At 35.7% G+C, this 25027-nt stretch overlaps 1 protein-coding gene across 4 annotated transcripts in view; it reads right to left on the bottom strand.

Moving 5' to 3' along the window:
• The window catches only part of POT1 (protection of telomeres 1), a 60114-nt gene that overhangs the window by 8572 nt on the left and 26515 nt on the right, over positions 1 to 25027 (bottom strand). For 3 of the 4 annotated variants that reach the window (XM_050970063.1, XM_050970062.1, XM_050970064.1), the window contains 9 exons: positions 24293 to 24361; positions 17895 to 18185; positions 13784 to 13939; positions 7535 to 7695; positions 5140 to 5228; positions 3933 to 3977; positions 3339 to 3495; positions 2053 to 2258; positions 658 to 793 (listed from right to left, as the gene is read on the bottom strand). In XM_050970063.1, the coding sequence (XP_050826020.1) occupies positions 658 to 793; positions 2053 to 2258; positions 3339 to 3495; positions 3933 to 3977; positions 5140 to 5228; positions 7535 to 7695; positions 13784 to 13939; positions 17895 to 18185; positions 24293 to 24361 (1310 nt within the window). The remainder of the gene's footprint in view (positions 1 to 657; positions 794 to 2052; positions 2259 to 3338; positions 3496 to 3932; positions 3978 to 5139; positions 5229 to 7534; positions 7696 to 13783; positions 13940 to 17894; positions 18186 to 24292; positions 24362 to 25027) is intronic. The other variant, XM_009086794.4, reaches the window with a different exon arrangement.

Below are 25027 nucleotides of genomic sequence, written 5' to 3'. Positions count from 1 at the left end.
GAACTGTGGAATTTAGAAACCTGTTGAAGTTATCTCTACAGTGGATGACAGCCACCAATAGGTAAGGCACTCTGCAGTGCTGTGGATCACAGTAAGTTACAAATGGTAAGGAAAGACTGTCCAAAATCCCTTATTGCTTCCAAACCTCAAGCTTTCCCAACACTAAGAGAGAGAATGAGTTGAAGATTGACAGGCATTTAAATATTATCTGTTGTGTATGTATGTGTGTGTATATATATATATATATATATATATAACCCCTCCGCAGACAGTTTTAAAAACAACCTATGTTTTGATTTCAGTCTAAATGAGACCAGAAAATGGAAGATCTGGAAAGGGAGAGTATTTAGGTACTCTGCACTTCATGTGTGTTTCCACTTCTACAGCACGCTGCCCTGCCCACACACCACAGACAAGACTGCAACTAGAGTGCTGTGTAAGATTTCTAGATCAAGAGCCAAACTGCAATCAGTCCTTTGACACAGGTATCAGATGATATGGCATTTCATCCCTGATGTCAGTACTGTGGATCATGCTATGTATTTTACAGAGACTCTTTGGGTGAATTATCCCTTCAAGCACTGCAGTCTGAATTATTGAAGAAAATGCTATTTATTACTGCAACAAGTGAAATATCAACAAATACTTTTAACCTACCCATAATATTTTACATTCCCTTTTAGAAGAAAAGGAGCTGAAAGATCTAGTAATTCAAGATCATCTTCTGTGGATCTAACAGGAATAACACACTTGAATCTTTTTGTAAGCTTCCAAATTTCTTTTAGTGTTCCACCTATTAAAAACAAAACAAAAAAAAACAAAAAGGTTTCTTAAACAGTAGTCAGAAATAAATTGAGCAACTTACTCAGCTGATTTCAGGGTCTTCAATAATTATTGATATCCACTACCAAAAACTCAAGAGTCCAATACCTTCTCACTTTTACTCAACAGCAGACTCAATCAGGAAACAAAGATGGACAAAGCAGATGCCTTAATATCTTCCTCAGAGCTAACACTGTAACCAAGAGGTTATACTTAGTTAACATAACTTTCATATAATTACTCCTGTGATTTTACTAGCCATTTGCTTAGAAAAAAATCAAAGCAATCAAACATGCTTTTATATGCACATATCCATACACAGACCTACTTAGTTGCTGACACTTTAATATCTGAAAATAGATTTACTGAGTTGTATTGCTCAGCTGTTCTAGGAAAATAGAGAAGAAATAGATTTTTTTTTTCCCAGAAAGAAAAGGTTAGATTGAAGTTAGTTGGGAACATGTCAGGAACAAAGCAGCTATCAGAACTAATTTATTATAGAAGAAAGCAGAAAACAGAAGGGGTTTTGTCATTGACCCTCACACAAAGGACCACCTGACTTACATTTGCTTATTCACACCACTACTTGAGCACAATTGAAGGCTTTGTTTTGAACTCTGAATGGTGCTATATGCAATTTATTATTTTTATTATATGAAAATTCCTCAACAGTATTCTTGCTAAATTGCTTGGTTTAAAAGTCAGTGGCTATTTTTCTTTCCTGAGGAAATCTGATAAAAACCAGACCAAACAAAAAAGAAACCACTGAAAGAAGCTCTATTAATCTGAAACAACACTGACATCCAGAGGCTGACAAATTTAATTGGAGGCTTGTATTACCAGAAGCCTTTCAAAACTTTCTACATCAATACTAAAAATAGGCTTGTTTAGAAGACTTGGCAAGTTTTTAAATCAGAACTGAAAAGCAAGTAAGCACAGATAGCAAAAAAACCCCCACCATATTCAGATGTTAATTTTAGCAGAATCAACAATGAACAATATTGGCACAGTTTTAAAACAGACAGAAGCAGCTTATAAGACCTTTACCTACTGCAGTCTCCTGTTTGCACAACAGTAACTTTTAGTTCCAGCTCAGTTTTTCTTTTCTTTGAAGATACCTTTATGATCATCACTACTTACACTGAATACAACTTCAGCACATTTTGACTTCGTACATACACAGAGTGGACACAGCACTGTAAGAATTGGTATATTTGCAATTTAACTTACCTTCTATCATTATCAAGGTGTCTTCAGGATGTTGAAGCATTTCATCATGCTTCACAAAATGGATGACTATTTCCCTCTGTTTCTGCTCTTGTGTAGTCCATGTTACAGATTCATACCAGGATGTATTGTGTAATTCTGGGTTTGGGGCAGTTCTGGCAGAGCCATGTAAAATGAAGTCAAAGTCATCTCTATCTGGAACTTCTTGCCTAAAACCATTTCCAAATTGAGTAAGTATGTTCTAACAGCTTGTCCTTAGGCAATCTACTAACAAGGATGACAGTACTCCAAATAAATATTAGAATATAGTCATGAGAGTCAAAGGACATACAGGAAAAATATCCTCATTGTTTTATCAGTTTAAACATTAAAGAGTTGTATAGTATATTGTGACTTTCCATGTTAATAAACATGCTAAGTAATATGCTAACTTACCTAGGAGCAGAGGCAGCCTAGTGGCTACATCCCACACAAATGAAAATCCATGGAAAACCAAATCTATCAGCTTTCTGTGATTTCAGTTGGGCCTTAAAAGGGCCACAAACTGCATACCACATAATTAGAGTGAAAAGACTATATAAATTTATGTAATTTCAAGTTTTATGTTGTAGTCTGTTTGACTTTGCATAAACTGAGGGAGAAAAAAGAGAAAAAGGACAGGACCAGGATAGCTTCACATAAGTACTGTCAAGGGAAAATCTGCAACTCCACACCACACAGTTTCTATCCTGTCCTGCTGGAGCGCACATCTGTGCATTTCCACTTGTCATACACAGAGAAGCAATAATGCAGGCCATCCAAATTACACAAATATTACAGAATCAATTAGGTTGTAAAAGGTTTCTGAGAGTATCCAAAGCAGGGGAACAAAGATGGTGAAGCGCCTTGAGGGGAAGCTTTAAGGAGCAGCTGAGGTCACTTGGTCTGTTCAGCCTGGAGGAGACTGAGGGGAAACTATTATACCTCTCTGCATATTCTCCTTTAAAACTGTAATAACTAGACACTTAAGATACTTCTATACAACTATGGTATGGAAAAAACTGTACTGCTGTATTTGCAAATAAAGAAAAATTATTGTTTTGAAAGCACTTAAAGGATTCTGCAAATGGAACTCATCTGATGATTTAAAAATTTCCCACTTATTATTGGTGAGTTTCAAATCTTTGCACAAAATGATAGGAATTTACATTCAGCTTATCTTACACAGAAGTTGAAAACACACTGAAAATCTAGGCATCCCAAGAGATACAGAGCAATTTCTAGTTACTTATACTGTGCAAAACACTTACAAAGAGTTGCATTTGGAACAATGAAGTTTAACAGACTGATGGAGCTTTTGGGGTTTGTAAGTTCTCAGCTTTGCTCTAATGCGATACTGTTGAGGAGCTGTGCTGCTTGTTATGGTTTTCAGCTCTGTGTTACTCAAATCCTGATGATCTGTTAATACTGCAAAACAACACAGAGAGAGAGAGAAAAGCACCATGCACACTATTAATCACCATAATATTTGTAATACTGGAAATGGCACTTGCAGGTATGCACTACTCCTCATTTCCAACTTTTTTTCCTTCCCAGCTGCAGGCCCAGTTTTATCAACAGAACTTGTTATTACAGTCAGTAGAATAAACCACATCAGACTGTGGGAGCATGGTGTACTTCAGGGTACAGAAACACAACAGTACAAAAACCAATGAAAGTAGAATATACAAATATGCTCCATTCCTTTCAAAAACAAACAAACCCAGTACAATATACATGCATTTCTGCTCTTGGAAGTTATACTCTTAGAACAGCTCTTCCTATAAGAATCTTTAAGATAATGTTTCAAAACTACTTTTGTTCAGCAAAATTAAAATTCACCTTACATTCAAAATGTTACCTACCTGTAACAGATAACTGCTGACATCTCTGTAAGTGCAATTCAAGATCTAAAATAACAAAGAATTGCCTAATTATTTTCCTTCCTTTTCTTTTTATCATACAAAAATGGACATATGGACACATACAAACAGGTAGGTACATAGACAGACATGTAGATACACACAAAACCAAAAGCAGAACAAATGAAAATCCCAATAATGTATGAAAGTAATACAACAACAGACAAACAAAAAAAAGTAGCAAAAGTAAGCAGGAGACATACATTGCATATCAAGAATTAATACATTAGATGGGAAGTTAACATATACTTAGCATTTAACAGAAATGCTTATCAAAGTGAACACTTTTCAGAAGTATATTGTGAATGATCTGCTGACATAAATTTTATTCATCCCCTGTGATCCTTCTGGGCAAGAACATAAATGCATTGTTCTAAGACTAAAACAGACTGCCTGGTCCCCCCTCTGAACAACCTTTACTACAGACAGCGAGTGCAGTATATAGGCCTACAATTTTTTCTAAATTTTCATTTATGGACTGGACATGAAGCATTTATTTATTCTTAACTTTTGCATCCTTTTAGAAATGTCTTATGTTTTTATGTTAATAATAGCTGAGTAACACAGATTTTTAAAAGCTAGAAGCAAAGATACGGACTATGTCAAACCAGTCTTAGAGTTTAATTCCCTTTTAGTTATTCTTTTCCTAGGCTAAAAATACCATTCAGAAGATAATGGGGTGGGGTCTGTAGAACTGTCTATAAGATATCACTGTTCCATGGAAGTGCACCTTACACCTCTGCCACTGACACAACTTTCCATCCAACAGCTTATGAAGGGCTCCTCAACAGGCAGCTGTTTAGCAGCATTTTCAGTGCCTGTCCCTGCAGAATTGCCCTTTAGAGGGAAGCACTTACCCAGCTCTACTTTGTGATCTAATACAGTATGATTAAGAACACCATCTGTGTTTAAGAATTTATTCACTAACTCCTACAAAAGTATCTTTCCATGTAACATGAAATGCTTGTGCTGGAAGACAAGAAAGAGTAATGTAAATTTCCAGTCTAATAAACTGAAAGAATTCTCTAGGGCTTTGAATGTGAAAGTAGCATTACACACTTAGAGAAGCAGTAACTGTGACCTTATCTTGACCATACATTTTTATATGTATATTGGAAGAAAGAGCAAGTCAGCTTTCAGTTGCTCTTACCTGTAACATTGCCAAAAGTGCTGTCAATGTCCATTGAACACACGCTTTCCATATTCTGACTGTCTGTCAGAGTAACAGAGTCTAAGAATCTAAAGATAGATGGCAAATTATTTTATAATCTAGAGAAATCTTTTATATATTATCACACACACATATAAATGGGATTACATAGACACTTATATGGAACCTATTTATATGCACAGGTATAATGTTCAGACATAAATGTTCCAGCAGAGACATAAAACTCAACTGGACCAGAATTTTCAGAAGATGATATTAATGATGTAGACAAGACACTTTCCAAATCACTTCTGGAACACTAAACACAAAATAGTGCCAAAAGAAATATGTACTACTAGAAACAGAACTCCTGATAATGGAATATGGACTTTGGTTACTTAGCCTTTCCTAAGAAAGAACAAAAGCTCATAATGTTTAGAAGCAGGGGCAGATCACTCAGAAGGACTACAAGGATTTTATGCAGGCAGAATATTGGAATGCCAAAATCTGACTAGAATTTAATATGGCTACTGCTGTATGAGACAACAAAAATAGCTTCTCCAAATACATCATCAACAAAAGGAGGGCTAAGGAGAATCTCCATCCTTGGAGATGTTTTGTCACTTTTGTCACTGTTTCCCCCCACATCCAATGTGGGGGGAAACAGTGACAAAAAGACCGATGTACTTCATGCCTTCCTTAATTCCATCTTAATAATAAGACCAATTATTCTCTAAGTGTCCAGACTCCTGAGCTGGGAGACAGGGATGGGGAGCAGAATGAAGTCTCCATAATCTAAGAGGACCTGCTACACCACTTACACAGGTTTAAGGGGCTGGCTGGGATCCACCCATGCATACTGAGGAAGCTGGCACAAGCGCTCAAAAAGCCACTTTCTATTATTTATCAGCAGTCCTGGATAAGTGAGGGGGTCCCAGTAGAATACAGATGGTTATCTACAAGAAGGGTAGGAGGGGCGATCTGGGGAACTACAGGCCTATCAGCCTGAGCTCAGTGCTGGAGATCATGGTGCAGATCACCCTGTGTGCCATCATGTAGCACATGAAGGACACCCAGGGGATCAGACACAGCCAGCAAGGGTTTATGAGACATGTCCTGCTTGTCCTTTTATGACAAACTGACCTGCTTAGTGGATGAGGACACAGCTGTGCATATAGTTTACCTGGACTGTAGTAAAGCCTTTGACACTGTTTCCCACAGCATTCTCCTGCAGAAACTGGCTGTCATGGCTGGGACAGGTGCATATTTGCTGGGTAAAAAACTGGCTGGATGGCTAGGCCCAGAGAGTGACGGAGAATGGAGTTACCTCCAGCTGGTGGCAACTCACAAATGGTGTTCCCCAGGGCTCAGTACTGGGGCCAGTTCTGTTTAGTATCTGTACCAAGGATGAGGACAAGGTGACTGAGGGCACGGCACCCTCAGTAAGTTTGCAGGTGACCCCAGGCTGAGCAGGAGTGTAGATTTGTTGGAGTGTAGGCAGGCTCTGCAGAGCTGGACAGGCTGGACTGATGGCCAAGGCCAAGTGTATGAGGATGAACAAGGTGAAATGCACTTGGGTCACAACAACCCCATGCAGAGCTACAGACCGGGGCTGGAAAGAGGCTCAGCCGAAAAGGACCTGGTGAAGGGGCTGGAGCACAAGTCCTGTGAGGAGCAGCTGAGGGAGCTGGGATGGCTTAGCTTGGAGGAGAGGAAGCTCAGTGGGGACCTTAACACTTATCTCTATAACAAGGGGACAGGAAGCTGTGTTGAGGTGGGGTCAGCCTCTTCTCCCAGGCAATAAGTGACAGAAGGAGAGGAAATGGCTTCAAGTTGTGCCTGGGGAGGCTTACATTAAATATCAAGAAAAATTTCTTCACAGAAAGGGTAGTCAAGCATTGGAAAAAGCAGCTCAGCCAAGAGTCATCATCCCTGGAGGTGTTTTAAAGTCATGCAGATGTGGCACTTAGAGACATGGTTTAGTGGGGCACTTGGACAAGTGGCATTTGGACTTGATGATCTTGAAGGTGGTTTTCAGCATAAATGATTCTGATTCCTTATAAGACAGCTTAGTAAAGAATTCAAATTATCTGCTTCATTGTGAATATCCTTAAGTCTCACCACATGCAAGTAGCACATATGCACAGGTTAAAATGTGCATAATTAGAATTAAGCTAATTAAAACTGAAATCTTGATCCCTACTGTATTTTAAATTTGAAAAAATTGCCTTTATTTTCTATCCCTCCAAATACTTCTCATCTTAGTGGTGCTAAAGACATAGTCTGTTTTCGAGTTTCTGATTCTTAGAAACATTTACAATTCTGAACTGCACAGCTGTTACATTAGCCTAGAGATTTCAAGAATGATCTAGAAACATCTACACATACTACTTACTCTTTTAGTTCCTTAACATCTGGGTTACTTTCTGGCAAGACTCCTATTCCTCGACCATAACAGGTGCCGCCATGAAGATGAAATTCCATATGTGAGACATCTTCATTGTCAGCACTTGCTTCTTTTGCATGAATACTGTAAATTCTCAGAAAACTTCCAATCTGAAAGAAAAACCCACTTTGATAACAAAAGTTAGTTATTTACATGGAAAATCCTAGTTCTCATGAAGCTTCTTCCCTGTTTTAACTGAACCACAGAACAGCTGAAGCTGGCAGAGACCTCTGGCAATTACCTTGTTCAACCTTTGTGCCCAAAGCAGAGTCAGCTAGAGCAGACTTCTTAGGGTTGCTTCCAGCTGGGTTTTAAGTATGTTCAGGTATGGAAACTGCAAAACCTCTCTGTGTGACCTGTTTGTTTTGCTTTATCAGGAAACATTACTGGCAGCAAAAGGTGATTCAGAACCAGAATAAACCTTCTTAGCAAATCTAATTCTCAAACACACTTCAGAAGACAGACCAAATGAGTCAATACATTCCTTTCCCAAGGGCACAATTTGCATTCTATATTCCCAACACAGCTTGACAGAGACTGACATCCTGTGATTTGTCCTGGGAACGATCACATTTAGCATCTGACCTCCTGTTCATCATTGTGCATGGCTCATTATGTTTACATGTACATACAAACATATCTATTTATCAGATTTCTCCATCATATCTTACATTACTGATAACATAGCACCAGGAAAAACTACAGTATGCGTTAGAGCCTGAAAGATCTTGGCATTTTTCCTGTCTCTGTTAGATCTTCTCAGGTTCATGGAGAATATGCTTCTTGTTTTGCTCAGAATGTTTTTGTGTTTTCTGAAAGAGTTTTGTCAAGTTACACAAATGGACTTAGGCTAACTTATACAAGCACCTATTAAAAATAAAGTTATCGAGAGGTGAACACTGAACATATCTTTATAAGTTCGGTTTTATCTCAAATACCACTCCCATTATCCCCCAAAGAAAACCCACACACCCAACCAGACAATCAAAACCAAGCCCAATGTTCTAAAGGCAGATAAAATGGAGACTCAATTACACAGTTACCAAATATTTTTTTAATTATATTCTGAGATCCAGATAATAGCTGGAAAGCTACACATGCTCAACAACCTGGTTTTGTATTAATTCTAAACATCTTTTAAATAGCCTGATAGAAATGACCAAATATTTTAAATTTACTTCAATAAAATTATTATTACAGCAGCCAATTTTTTAAGTCATATTTCAGCTTGAGATCCAACTTCAGCCAGTGGAAACTGAAAAAGTATTCCTGTTTGATTGGATTGGTCATGTCATACTACACTTTTAAACACATGTATATATGCATAAAAGCAGATGGAGCAGCAACCTGTGTCTAGAATCCTCCTCTGTATCAAGGAACAAACTATGACTACATAATGTTGGTATCAAACTGCTCTTTTGAACAATAATCACACATGAAAAAGGCAGCATATTTTCCAATTAAGGCAGCAGGGACATAAAAAGTGCACTTTAGCCTGCACCTATTTTGCTTCTGGCATGGAGCTCTTACCAGACTTTTAATTGATCTGCCCTGTTAGTAGGCTGCTCATTTTGTTCATTCAAAGCACCACCAGGACAGTTTGTGCATTTAGATGGCAGTTAAGAGGCTTATCCAAAGACAACTTTTTTTTTTCCTTTCCAGATCCTGATTTCACTTCATTATGAATATCCAAAGAAGCAAAGGACACTCACATTATAAGAATAATTTAATGACAGTGACAAATGATTTTAGAGAAAGGTTAAAACTTTTTAAGAAACTAAGTTCTGCTTATGGAATAACCTTAAGAAACTAAAACAGTGTCAAACTACTTCCCTACCGCCAAGAAATTTGCTTATAATTTGCATATAAGCAGGAAAAAGTTGATTTTAATTGACAAATTTCTTTTTCTTAAAAGATAGTACATAATAAATTAGGATTTTCTCTACGTAAAAACACAAAAAATTAAATGTGGAAGAGGAGAGCTCAGAAGCCAAGAATATAAAATGCTGTGTCTGCCTTCTAAACTTGTGTGCTGAAATTCACACAAAAGTCAACCGAACTACAAGTTTTAGTGCAACATTCACTCACTTTGCAAGACTTATCACTAAAAAATCATCTTCTAAACATTTACTGGATCCTTTTCTGAAAATTTTATATTTTACATAACATGTTAAATCTTATATATTCTAATATCACTTTGAACTAGAAAAAAGAGATGCATAATAATCAGCATTGCCAAATACTGAAAAGGTGTAGAAGGTTCTAAACGTCAGTGCAGAGATGCCTGGGTGGACAGCATGCTGTTTCCCTGGATTCCTTTGGGAGGCAGCCTTGCTTACTGTTAACAGCATAGAGCAAATGTGCATGCTATGGATAAAAATGTTACTGTATTTCTGTTGTTTACACAATGCCTGCAGACTGAGCTCTTTATACACATATATAGCTCTCTGTATTCTGACTCAGAAGAAATGGTAATCTACATTAAAGTAAACACCATGATTCACAGAGCCATCACTAAAATCTACAAACCCAGCTCCTCACTTGACTTTACAGCAGTTCTGTTTATGACCTACCTCGTTTAGAGATGTTCATTTGAAAGTGAAATTAAAGTGAATAAAACCATTTCTTGTAGTAATATAAAATATACTAATACCTTATTTTCAGTCCAATTCAAATATTACTATTAAAATAATACATATTAAGGCTAGAGAGAATTGAAATGCAGAAGCCATAGATGCAGTTCCCTGTAACTAGCTAACTAGAGCAACTTTTTAGCACAGGAAATTCTCATTATTATTTCAAAACATATAGTGTGTTCACAATCACTCTGGAATTCAGTGAACTGACCGCAGCATGTGTCATTCAGGCACACAAGAAGCTTTCTGTATCTACAGGAATCACCTAACAAATTCACCTGTACTTATTTTTTTGCCTATATTTATGGTTGATTATATTCAGTGGTATTTTTCTGTCATCCTTTTTATTCCATCAATTGTCTAATTTTACCGAGTAAATAGCACACAACTTTCTGCAAATGAGACAAAGCATATACTTGGGAAGTAAGAAATACCAACTTAAATCCATTTAAGAATTTGAAGGACTCAAGAGTGGGTCTTGGGTTTTTTCTTTTGGGTTTTTTCTCTTCTCAATGAGTAAAAAGACAGAAGTGGGAAGAGTACAACTCACATGTCAAAGGAATGTTACCTAGGTCTGAAAAATTTGAAGCTAGATATTGTGGCCATGTAGTTAACTCATTTGAGTTGTATGTTGAAAATGTGACTCTGGCACTAGGAAAGCAAACTTCTCAGTCCCAACTACTATCATGAAAGACACAGCATGATATGGTGGGAAAAACAGCTGAAAATATACAAATGCTACATCTGAAGATATGTAACACAGAGAAAATACTGTGGAACTATGGACTAGGACTTGTACATGTGCTCAAGGTTAATTGTTTCAACTGCACTATCCATAAATGGATGGCAACTGAATTGGTGGCATCGAGCCAGAAGAGGAATGCACTGGATCACATATTCAGTGAAAGACAGAAATAAGGAAATCTCTGACCAACTGTGGGCAGCTGGACCCCTGCTGAGCTGACCACTGACACTCACTCACCTTGATGCCTACCCCCTAAGCAAAATGCCCCAGATGGAAAAACTCACGTCACAGACCTACTCCCAAACTGCAAGTCAGTGAGCTCTGAGAAGTTCTGGAAATTGGGATAAGGCTAAAGAATGTGGAGTGACTGTATTCCAGTCAGCTGTAGGCTGGGGTTCCTACAGTTAAGAGAAAGCCTCATCTACTCCAGGTACATTGCGAGAGGAAGAGGGAAATTCAAGAAAAAGCAGTGAACACCATTTTCTTTGCTTAGCTGTAGGTCTTGCCATGTCCTTATGCCCCAGGCAATAAATACTCTGCTTCAGAGATGAGATTTCTGAAAATTATTTTTGTGTTGCTGAAAAGCCAAAGTCTTGCCCAGCAGGAAAGGGAGGCCAGTAAATATAGAGGGAAAAGTCTACTTACAGTATCAACTGCAACATACCTTCAACATACCTTTAGATAAAGTTCTTTCCATTGAACATTTTAAGTATTGTTTGTCTTAGAAAATGAGATAAAGTGCTCATATCTTCAATATCCTCTGGACAGATAATCTAAAGTTTTTAACAAACTCTTGCAGCAATTTCCCTGACACCATATCCAGGAATTGCCAAAAATTCTCTGTAATATAAGTAACTTTAAGTAACTACTACACACCCCTTTCTCTGGTGTGTAGTAGTTACTTAAAGCTTCTTTGTCTGAACATGTGCCTAGAGATACAAATTTAAAATAAGAACATGTATTTTGAGATTTTTATAATCTGCCCTTCTTGTTATCAAGGTTGTGTAAAACAAGATTGTAACAGATACATAAAACATCATTTCCAAGCTGTAACTGTCATTGCAAATGGTACACAACAACAGGCAAGAGTGTAACCTAACAATTCTGTAACAATTTACATTAAAAAGACCATTCTAAGCTAGTGCTAAGTATAGAAAAAAAGATCTGAAATTAGTGCACTTTTTATTTCAGAATCCACAAACTGGCAAAACATCTAATCACACGTGGGAAGGTGCATGTGGATACACTAAACACTTGCCAGTTCTATACTGCTAAAAACATGAATTTAAAAAAAACAATCTTGCATAACAAGATCTTGAACGCAATAAAATATCATACATAATTGGATTACACTTTTTTATGATATGACATGATTTCCACTAGTATTTAAAAGCCTTTAAAAAAACCCTTCTATTTTTAGGGAAAGCTCCTGCCAAATTTTATAATATATATGTGTGTATTTATATATAGATAGATAAAAATTATTCTGGGAAATACAATTAATTCTACGTGTTGCAATCTGAAATTAGTAAATATTTCTGAAATTTAGTTGTCAGCATATCAGCCCTTTTTCATTGATAACTCCACTAAGACAAGCAACTAGAAAGTGGTGTACAAAAATTACCTAATTTGAAACTTCTTCATCTTGCATGACTGAAACTACGGCAACTTCGGACATAGCCAGAAGGACAAGAACGTCCACAAGGGGTCAAGGGGGGTTTCTTAAAAATTTCCTTTGAAATTATTGAACCTTCACAGATGCAGAGTGCAGTACCCAGCAAAGATAAAAATGCTCCAGAAATGCAAAAGAGCAAGTGGATAGCAGTAAAAAACTGAGAGCAAGTATGAAGACATCCCGTGTATCACACACTCAATATATATTGTGATTCAATTCCTGAATATAAATGAGGGAGAACAATAAAGGGAGTATTATCAGCTAATCAAGGAAATATGTTTTATTAATATTAAAATACTTTTTTCCTTCATATTTAAACATACCATTTCACTAGAACATTGTTTTTTTACACCAGTTAGCAAGAGAAAAATTCTGGAAGAGAGCTTGAAAGTAATGAAATACTTCTGTCATTTTTGTTATAAATTCTTACACAAATCCTTACACTTATTTTGCTGTCTGTAATTTATTTATGAATGGTGTTCATTTATCAAAATGATTTCCTGTCTGCTGACAGACCCAGCATAAAACAGGATCAACACTTATCTTTGTTTTCTGGTAAAATGTTTTCTTAAAAATGATCTTGAGTATAGAGGGCAAGGCATGAAATGAAAGATGCATTCTTTGCCAAGTTCCTGTATTCAGAAGCAAGATGGCAGTATTGCTGAAGATCTGGTGTTTAATTATGTTGTTGTTTTCTCTATCTAAGTATAATCAACATTACTGATCTACTAAATGGAGACTGCACTGCAAACTGCAGCTTGTAGAATAGAAAATCTTCTATTGACTTAAGAATTAAGGGTCTTTAATAGGACTACAAGTTTAACAAGGCATTGTATCATTTAAAAATAATTCTAAAGCACAGAATACATTTTCAGAGGGCATTATTTTCATTGTATTATCTATTATATTGCAGTGTCTGGAAAGTGCCTAATTTGAGAATTTTTTCATGGCAATTTTTGGGTAATGAGCCTGTTTAACACATGTTGAAAAAGTTTTGCATTCAAATAAAAGGTATGGGAAATACAGTGAAAGATAAAGAAGCACATGAATTACAGCAGAACTGAATTGATGCATTCTCTGAAGTGATTAATAATCAGAAAACAGGCCATAAAAAGGGAGTTAAATACCAAACTGTGCATTACCTTAAGTGATTCTGCCAGTTGTACATGATTATCATAGACCAGAATGTCCACTGCTAGATTTCTCAGCTGATGAAGAAGACCTTTTTCTCCTTCCAGGTCTTTTGCTTCTACAGGCACCTTCCATGTGGGATAGGGACATTCAGTGCCATCCCAAACCTGCAATGCAAATGAACTACTTCAATGTGCTCAGAATGCTTTAGATTCAAATTTTAAATAACTTCTTAAAATATTCTGTTTGATTAAAAATTATTAACAATAAGAGATCTTAGTTGTAGTCTCAATCTAAAAGTCCTTAAAATACTTGAATTTGACCCTATAGGATTTTTTAACTTATTACTCCTTACAGAGCATAAAATAACCTCTACAGTGAACATAATCAAGTGTTAAGACCTGGAATTTGTTAATATTTAAATAAAAAAGAAAAATAACAGCTCTAGCAAAAGCTCAGCTACTTATCCAGCAGAGAATGACACAATATTCTGAGCTGGAAGGGACCCACAAAGATCATCAAGTCTAACCCTTAAATGAATGGTCCACATGATGATTGAACCCTCAACCTTGGTGCTCTCAGCACTTGCTCTGATCAACTGAGACAATCTCAGGGTCAGCTGTCCCAACTAGAAGAATTCATCATATGCAGAACTGTCTGTATTTAATATTTGAATCCTGCTATAAGGGTTTTTTAACCACTCCAGCTACAGTATGTAAATACTGAGTCCATATACATACATTGCATATGCATTTGCAACATATATTGACCTAATTACTGATGATCTCCTATAGCATTATATACTGCTAGTTACCCAGAACATATTAGAAAAATATCAATACTTAATCTATATTTATTAACAGGGATTTTAAAACTTGTCTGCCTAAAGGTAAATCCTTGATACACTCCAAGTACTGAAATATCAGTAGTTATTTTTCAGCTATCAAAGTGTTGTGAAAAGGTAAGTTTACTGACAGGCTTAACACCTTGAACTCAAAATCTTACTTCTTAACCCAAACATTATTTTGTGAACTATGGTCTCCTGAGTTTCTGAAGATACTCTTCTCAAAGACTCAAAAATAATGGTTTGATATACTGGCATAGTAAAACAAAAATCTAGAAGCATTTGGAATGCTGAAATGCTGCTTTTCATAGGATTTCATACATATAGGTTCAGCAGAAGAACCTATTTTCCAATTTCATAGAGTTTGTGATCCCAAGGTGCTTTGGCCCATGAGTTAGGCAAGAAAAAAAGACACTAGAGCCTAATTTTTAAAGGATTTCTACTTCTTATGCTTAACTGCTTTGGATCAACAGGAAAAGATCTAAGAACCAGCAGAGCCATGTATAAATGCACTAGGAATAACTCATGGAATATGCATCCAGAATCAAGAGATAAAAGGGAAAACTGTTCACAGCAAAAATGACCCATGACATCAAATTATGTTGCCAAATAAGAGTATATTCTGAAGGACCCAGATAATGAGGTGGTATATGCTGCCACAGATTAAAAAAAGCCTGTTATCTTCTGATCCTGCACCATGAAATACTTAAAACCACCTTTGAAAGAGAGATATTCTATTGCTTGAATTATCACATCTTTTCCAGAACTCAGCTTGAAAACAGATTTAGTGCATATATACAACAAATTTAGTCACTCTGATAAAGTAAAGAATCCTGAATTTGTCAATTTTTTCATTATTTTGCAACTGGCTTTACTTGGTACACTTTGGTAATTCTACACTGGAGAGATGATCTGACAAATGGATTAAAATAACCTGCGTGCTACCTGTTCAGATAAAAAGGATGGTGACTCAGTTCTAAAATGTCCTTTGCCAGAGGAGCTAACAGGGCTGGCACCAGGGCACCTTTTAGAGGAATTGATAAGCTAGTGAAATTTCTTTAAAAAAAAAAATCTTTCAAAAGTAGTTGGATTGAGTTTTTTCTTGCACAAATACAAAAAGAGATAAACCTCTCTATACCAGGAGCTTGGAAGCTCTGCTTTACACTAAACATGAAAACATCCTGGTTTCAAACTGTCTTGGTTTCAAAAATGAATATTGGAATAAAACCCAAAACTGGTTAAATTAATTCTGAGTAAGAAACAACAAATTGTTCTATTACTAGTCATGAGCAGATTGGAGCTAAAAAAAAGTTAGTGATAGCATTTGATCACCATGATTGGAAAACACTGAAATGGGAGAGACAAAATACCTGTTTCTATCTTCAGCAGAATATGCTCATTGTATGACTTACCTTAATGTACACAATTTAACTGACAGACAGAAAGGAAGAAAAGATTAATAATAAAACTCTTATGAAAGGCATAAATGACAGAATAATTTCTAGTGTGTATTTTTTAGCCTCCTCCAATATGACTAACAAAATTCTCAGAAAATGGAAAACACTAACAGCTGAGTGATACCACCTTTATGCCATGCCCAACTCTGCTGCTGTGCAAACAGGAATTTATCCAGTGTAATTTAAAAGTTATGCTACAGGTGATGCACAAAATTGCTGAAATTCATTTTAGTTGCCTTTGAAGCAGTCTCCACTAGGTACATGAGATCAATGCTTATAATAATAATAACAATAATTTTTCATAGTATAATCAACCATTAATTTAACAGATATACTTGGAATAAATGTAAAACATAATTATAAAATGGATAATCAAAATAATACAATAAAATTATATTTAATGATCACTCAGTTTGAGTTGGTATTGAACTGGTTGTTTCGCTTGATTTTTTTTATTTAGCAAATCAAGAAAAAAATCAGAAATCTGTCAACAAGTTTTTAGGAAGGTTTCTTTTCTATCACAACCAGTATTTAATATCAGAAATGGATTTTGCCATTGTTGAAAAATGAAGGAAATTAGGAACAGATTATTAACGTAGCATTTTTAAGCATTGTAATGCATATTTAAGTATTTAATATTTTATACTAAATAATTGATCAACAATTATTTGACCTCAGACTTCTACCTTCCTAAGTCTACCCAAAAACTTCCCCAAGTCCTCACCTTTACTATACAAAAGTGACAAAATCAACTTCAGTTCTCACAACACAGAAAAGTGTGTGAAGAAATAATAATTTAAGAAAGCACTTGTCTCTGTCCTTGCAAAAGGTCTTTCAATGTTGAAGATACACTCATTAATGAACAACTTAATTACAGTCCACAAAGTCATGAAAATTTACTGGGTCTCATTTGACATCTATTTCACAAGGCATAATTACATGGAAATGTTTGTAGCAGTTACAGAATATGTTATAGCATGCACTTAAGGTTTGTTTCTCTGTAGTAATGAATTGTTCTGTATGAGAAAAATCTTTGCTGCGTCAATGAAGGAATAATGCCAAGTGCTATTTCTAAAAATATTGTAACAATACAGTTTAACACAGTGGAACCAATAAATAATTTTATGAAGTCACAAAGTGGAAAATAACAGCTTGATGATTACTTATGTTTTAACAATCAAGTACAAAAATAAATATAGAAGAGTCTTGGAATAATACCAGACTGATACATCTGAACTAAAACTAGGAATATTGTGGAGACCTCCTTTTCATTTAGTTAATGGTAAGGATCACCTTTAGAATCTGCTCTCCTGTTCTGTGGCACTTTGCATTTTGTATTTTCAGTAAGCACTGAGAGTGCTTATGTGTAACTAAAAGAAGCTACCTGAAATCCATCATGATAACATCATTCATTCTTTTTTAGGCAGTGCTACTTACTGCACTTATCATATCCATCAAATCTAGAAAAACAAACTGTAAATGCTGCTAACTAGAAAACAAGGATACAGTTTAAAACTAACAATATTTTTCAAGGTTAAGAAATCTTGTGATATTTATCTACAAATCTTTGTGAAATGATGATCTATATAATGCCATCTTAATAAACCTCTAAAAAAAACTAAATCCGGTGATCAACTTCAAAGACAACCAGGCTTCCTATTTTGTTTTCATAAAAACAAAATAGCCAAGGATCACAGATTTATTTACACCAAAAATATTTATCTGTATAATATAATTTAAATTAATATGTCTGTTTTATTGAAAAATGTATCATAATGTCTTAAGAAACCTAAAAAAAATATTTTTAAAAAGGAAGTCTACCTTTAGAAGAAAAGAAGATCCATCCACTTTTGCTTTTCCTACCAGCTGGCAAGTGAGATCAAAGAACAGCATTGGCTGAACACCAGACAATTTTGTTGCTGGTCCAGAGATGGAAATATTACTGGCTGCCCAAACACGTAATTCTTCTACTGCCTTCTGTTCTTCGTCCATGAAAGTGTACACTCTGCTAGAAGTTCGAGGAACTACTGGAGCTCCTACAGTTCCATCAAATGTTAAGGATGCAAATCCCCCACTGGTAATTCCCTGCATCTGTCCATTGTATTCCCTGATCTGTAATAAAATATGAATGAGAAAAAAAAAGTTTGTACCGCATGGATAAACAAATATATTTCTGCTTTATCATAGGCATGGAAAATGGACCACTGATCATTTCTGTCCCTGATTCTTTTGGGAGAACAGAGTCAAAATAAAAACAAAATGGTAAAATTAATATTAATAAGAAAACAAAATGTATGAGCAGAAATACAATCTTACATGAGAAATTTTTGAAGAGGCAGACTAATAACTGCCTGTAACACTTATACCTACAGAATCTTTGCAGAGTATTTTATTTGCACACATCAAAATATTTGTGTGGGGAACATATCAGGATTGCTCTTATAAATGGGGAAACTAAAGCACAAGAGAAATTAATTTTTAGGGTTTACACAGCAGAGTAATGGCAGAGTGATGGCAAAGCTATTATAGATTCCTGTTTTTGGCCCCTCACAATAACCAATATCCAATATTATTAAACTGAAAAAAATATATCAGCTCAAGGAGATATTTGTTTTCCATAAAGCAAGCAGTGATGAGCTTTCATTCCTTGAATTATGAAAACAGCTATCACAACTATTCAATGTCTACTGCCCTGCTCATGGCAGGTCTCCCAAATCCTGCTGATTTCGCTGTCTATCTGCTGCCATATCAAACACAGTATTTGAAGTCTGAAGCATTCCTTCAAGGGTCTAGTCTAGTCTTACTGCTCCCTGCCATTATAGATTTATCTATATCAAAGCACTGCATGACTCATCACCCAGAAATCTGAAGCAGTCTGATTTTCTCCATCCCTTTAATGTGGGGTCACCAAGTAAGCAGTAACACGCACAAATGTGGCATTTGTGAGACAGTCGAGTATGGGATTCCCAGTGCTCAATTTCCAAATGGTCGAAAATCCCACTGATTTGAAAGTGCAGAACATGCAATGTGTGTCAGAAGCTCTAAACAGCAAAACACTGCCAATGATTTAGGCCTATATTTTATAAACATGGTGAAATTTAAAAAGCAAACAAATGAGGCATTCATTGACCTTGGAAATTCATATGCAGAGCAGTTCAATCTTGGTGACAGGAACTCCTTTAATCCCTGCTACTCTGACATAATGCATAAATGCATTAAGGGTCATCTCTAAGATAAACTTTGATTTACTTAAGCATTCTTCAAACCTGACCAATGGAACACATGAATTCAGGATGAAGTTTTTTTTCAGTGAAACACTGAAAAGCTTCAATCTTTTAACCTTTACATTTAAATATTGAAAATACAAGAAAAGCCAAAGTACAAATAAGGAAAATACATGGTTTCATAACAAATTCCCCCCCCCCCCATTATCTACGATCTGGAAAAACATGTTCCCCTGTAAGATGTAATATAAACACACAGGTTTACTTTAGTTGCTATCACTGGCAATATATTCCATAGCTTCTCTAAACAGATGATTTCATCCCCCAGAAGGGGATGAAAACTCATCCCCAGAGGGGATGAAAACTCTCATCACTTTTACCTATTCATCCTGTATCAAGATATACTTCAAGAGTATTTTTCATATCTTGTCTGACATGTCAAATGTTTCTTGAAGTGTTTTAATTTCTAATTTACATATTTGTTTCTTCATTAGTTCTTAAAATCATCATAAAAATATCTTGATTTTTTTCTTAGTAAAAATTCTGACCTAGTCCTCTGCAAAGGCTCTAAGCCTTTCACAAAACCAGAAAGAAAGTACTTTGTCTGCCTGGGCTTCCATCATCAGTTATTCTCCTCTTTTCCCAAAGCCTTTATGTTGTGCTTTGAGAATTGAGGAGGCTGACATATTGTACTTCTGACATCTCCCAGCACCCTCATTTAGTGAATTTGAAATCAGCCTTAATGTTGGAAGAGGCAATTATAAAATAACAATTTAAAAAAAGAAACAAAATATGTAAGAAGGTAAATCTTAACTGTCATAGTGAGAAAATTACCAATGATCTTTAGCAAAACCAGATGTCCTCAGGCATAGGCAGGTGGAGAAGCCACTGAGTCCTCTCAAATGTAAACAAAATTCAACAATATTACTTTATGAAAAACAGAAGAAACAGGAGAAGGAAATGTAGAATGGGTTACATAAAAAAGTATTTCACAGCTGGAAAATTACTTGTGTTAGACCCACAAAACAGATGATGGCCAACAGAAATGATCTGGGCTTGTCCTTTAAAAAAAAACATTGCTAAAGTCATGAGGTATCACTGGAGTGTAAAATGTACAAAATCTATGGAAAAATGTTGATCCATTATGACACTCATGCATATCTCAGATCAAGTTAGGCACTGATACTGTAAACATGTTGTATTTTCCAAATGATTTTGAAATTGAATTAAACTTATAAAAGAGCCAATCTGGGACTTTTGAATATGACAATAATTTCCCCTTCAGTAGATTTTGTGTCATTTCTAGAGGATGTGGACATATTTTTTTAAAAAACTGGTGGGGGAGGGTGAAGCAGGGGGTTAAAAGGGAAACAGGGCAGACTGCTATCTCTTTACAAATTCCCAGAGAATTTTAAATCATTTCAATAAATAATGGTTGCTAAATAAAAATATCCTCTGGGACAAAAAATGAAGCAGATAAAATGCATTTAGCTTGTTCTTAGCAAGTAAATTCCAATACATATTGCAGGAGTCTTTGGCATAGTTTCTGTAAACTAAAGAACAATAGGTGAAATGTCACCTTAATAAACTACAAGGACAATAAACTCTAGTGATTTCTATGGGGTACAACCCTATCCTGAATATGGTTATTGAAAAGAAGCTGATCTTGAAATATTTATAAATAGATTTACAGCAAAGTAAAATACATCCTTTTTTTTTTCCTTCCTCTGAAGATGGTGTTATTCATTTCACTAAATGGAAAAGTGTGATAGTAAGTAGTGTATAAAGCTGGAATAATAGCATCTCCATGGTAGCTTTCCATCAAAACTGATTGTTAAATTATAGAAGCAAAGGACTATTATGAAACCACTGCAGGCACAGATCATCTCAGAATATCAAAAAATGCCTAGGGAAACAACATATACCAAACTAATGTATGTTTTTATACTAAGAAGGAAGATCTCATTTTTTTATGATTGTCACTGATGATACTAGTATGAAGGAAAGTATCTTGTCAGAAAAAACCCCACCAGAATGCATCTGGTATATTTCATTATATTTTGTAAATGTTTTCTCATCTTAAATAAATAGTCTAAACATATTTGGATAATACAGGATGCTGATTATATTTTCTTATATTTAATAATGTAATTCTGGTTTACTTGTACTGCCAGCTGTATGAACAGAGAGATACTAATGAAACAGAGAAGTCATTTGAAGTATAAATTAAACCATTTTGAATATGTTCAAATATCACAAGAAGAAAACTGAACTACCAAAACTATGTGGAGGCAACTCCTAAAAAAAAACTAACAAAGACAGTCACATGGAAGTAAAATGATTTTTTTTTTTTGAAGACATGATAAACACATTTAGATATCAGGATCATAAGTGATAGCCTATTCTCTAGCATTCCTGGATTGCTGCCTGCAAAATAAGATTGTCTGAAACATCTGCAGCAATGGAAACACAAGTTAAAGAAGAAAATGAGCAATACATTATATTTTATTTACCAATTCAATTTACCTGAAGATATAAGTATTTTGTGGAGAAATTTGTATGCAAGAAGTTTATATACTTCAGCCAGTTGAAATAATTTCTAGTTTAGTAATTAAAAAAGCCAGCAGGCACTGTGATACTGCTTTAGAAATTCTAATAGAGTAAAAAGTTACTATTTTGGAATATTTTCTACATATTTAAAACCTGATCCAGTAACCTGACCAAAAGTATTGATATGAAAAGCATATTTGCAAATTTCTAAGACTTCAAATTACAGAGACACTCTAGCACTGCCTACAGTCATTATTTCCTGACATTATTTACTACAGGAAAAATACTTGTTTTTAATTTAAATTCCATTCAAAGCGAGTTGCATGCCTTACAGAATTTTTGAAGGGGAACCACATGCAATATTAATACTGACATTTCTGAGAAAAAAAAAAGTTGATTTTTTTGTATTAAAAAAAAATCTCCTAATTGCTTATTAAAAAAAAATTAATTCCTTCCATTCTTCAGGAAAATAATTTGAAAACTGGATAGCAGTGCAAAAGACAACACTCTCTTCAACATCTTTTTTAGTAGAAAGTTTCAAACCTAATTTTGGCCAAGTTTATATATTTGGACCACATTTTCTCAGAAGACACTAAGAGCCCGGGAGGTATATTCTGCCAAAGTTTAATGCTCATGCAGCATGCTATATATCCAAGCTCCAGACTTTCCCCCCTCATCCTTAACAACCTGACAGCTACAGCTAGAGCTGCTCAGGAAAAGAAGGGAGCAGATACTTCTGCTGTGTCCCTCAGCACCTTCCATATTGCATCATGTAGAAAGAAGGAAAGAAATCAACTTTCATGGGATAAACTGGATTAAACTAAGGGAGAGAGTATAAAGAGACAAGGCAACTGCTAGGTAAGAGCAAAAGTAAGATTGCTCCTGGAAATAACAGCAGATTGTTTAAAGATCAAAGTAGATAACACAGTGGAATGAATGCTATGTTAAATATTACTAGATTTAGGAGAGATGCACAAGAAGAGAGAACAGAACTAGTAAGGATAACAAAAAAGGGAGTGTGATACTTCTATGCTGTTATGAAGCCATGATCCAGATATTTCACATTCAGATTCCCCCTCCTCTGTGGATAAACACCTTAGAAAGTCACTAGCAAGACTTACATCTTACACTTGTCAATCTACTGATCTATGAAAGGAATACCAGTCTATATTGTGGCTATTAAATCCTTTTGCTCAAAGAGACTATGTGTTTACACCGTAAATCTAAAGAGTTTGAATCAGATGAATATGCAATTAATAGCATGCAAGGAATCTGATCTTCCTGGTGGTTTTTTTCATTTTTTTATTCCAGAGATCTAGGATGCTGCATTGGGCATGGTGGTAATTTGGTCAAAGGTTGGATTTGATGATCTTGAAGGTAACTTCCAATCTTAATGATTCTCTGGTTCTGTGATCTAACCAGAACACTAAAACAACAGGATTATAATCCATGATTATCCCAAGGTTAGTAGATGACAGTTACTGATGTCTGTGCAAACTCAGTTCAGCTCATGATGCATTTATGTTATGATACCACATTCCATAACCCCCAAGACCCTATTTTTCTAAAGAGTATTTTCTGACATGGTACATGGCTTGAGAAGTGCAGTGGTGAAGCAATAATACTGTCTAAGAAAGAGGGTGACAACTTTACAATTCCTACTTCATTTGTTACGGCAACTGGCCCCTACGTACAGAAGTTAAAGTTAATGACAGTAAGAGAGGAGAACAGCATCAGGATTACTATGACAAAAAGCTAGAGAATTAAGGCTTTGTAATGGCTACAGAGTTTGAATCATGCCAAAGAAGCCATACAAGTGAAGTTTATGATCAGAGGTCAGTGTCTCTGTCTTCATTCTCCAAGTGTTGCACATGAACCACACAGTTCTGCAATGCTGTGCATTCAGGAAAAAGACCCACCAGAACACATCCTGGACATCCTGACTGCATTAAACTACTAGAGTACACTGAACAAGATGAACACCAAAATAACAATGTGCTTCACCTTTTCTAATACTCAAACATTAAAATAGAAATCAAATACCAGTTATCTTCACTGGAAGTGAGGAAGTAAGTTCTTGTTTGTGAATCACTCAGAGATAATAAGGAATACTAGAGAAAAGCCAATGAAGAAATTAACCATTCTATCATCACAGCAAGGTTTGAGGCATTTTAAGAAAGGAGTTTTGGCTGGTATTCTGCCTAAGTCAAGGGAGTATAAAATATTGCAGGCTTAGCCAGTAGCACCAGATTGCCCCTTCCCACTCTTTAACAGTGTGCCATTAGGCAGTATTTCTAAGATATTAAGAGCGTTCACAGTTCAAGAACAATAAAAAAGAAGGTCCAAGAAAAATCCACCTAAGAAAACTCCTTCTTTGCCATGAAGACAGAAGAAGACTAGACAAATAGGTCACCTGGCTTTTATGCTGGGAGATGGGGGACTCACCTTCCATAATCTCTGCAGAGCACTGATTGTGGCTGAAAGCCCAGGTACAGTACTGTACTTTACTAAATCCTGTAATTCATTAGAAATCATCATAAGATGACATGCATAATGATGCACTTCATGAAATATTAACAAAAATGTAATTAAAACTAGATAATTTTCCAGTTCTATTACTAAGATACTTAAAATTTTCTTTCTCTGCAACAAATACTAAGCAAATTAAATTACCCTCTATCCAGAGTAATTACAACAAAACTGTCTTCATTAAATTCCTATTAGCTCGGACCATCAGATCTTGCCAACACCTTTGTTACTAGGAGAAGAAGTCATCCATTAGAAGCCAAAAGTGTAAGTGGGAGCAGTGATTTTAAAATGTGTTTGCTATCAATGTCAACTTCCTGGAAGTACCTTGAAAGCATATCTGGGGCAGACAGAACAAGAGGACATGCTGTAAGGGCTGTGTATAACTATCTCTTCTTATTGGTAAGCACAGCTTTCACAGACTGTGGCCTCTGCTACCCTGGCTTGCTTTCCATCCTTTCTTAAAAAGGTGATTAAAGCCTGGAGACAGAAGCAGGAAAGAGTGGAGGAAGTGCTGAAAGTGTAATTAGAAGTATACCTACTATGCTGCTAGTGGCTGAAAGAGAAAGAGGTCCTTCCCAGTTCATTCCCAGAAGCTGGCACCAGGCTTTTGCGTCAGACCTCTACCTGCTCAGATTGGATATGAAAACTTCC

The sequence above is a fragment of the Serinus canaria genome, chromosome 1A, assembly GCF_022539315.1.
Source record: "Serinus canaria isolate serCan28SL12 chromosome 1A, serCan2020, whole genome shotgun sequence".
NCBI lineage: Eukaryota > Metazoa > Chordata > Aves > Passeriformes > Fringillidae > Serinus > Serinus canaria.
This window is presented reverse-complemented; position numbering and strand designations above follow the sequence as displayed.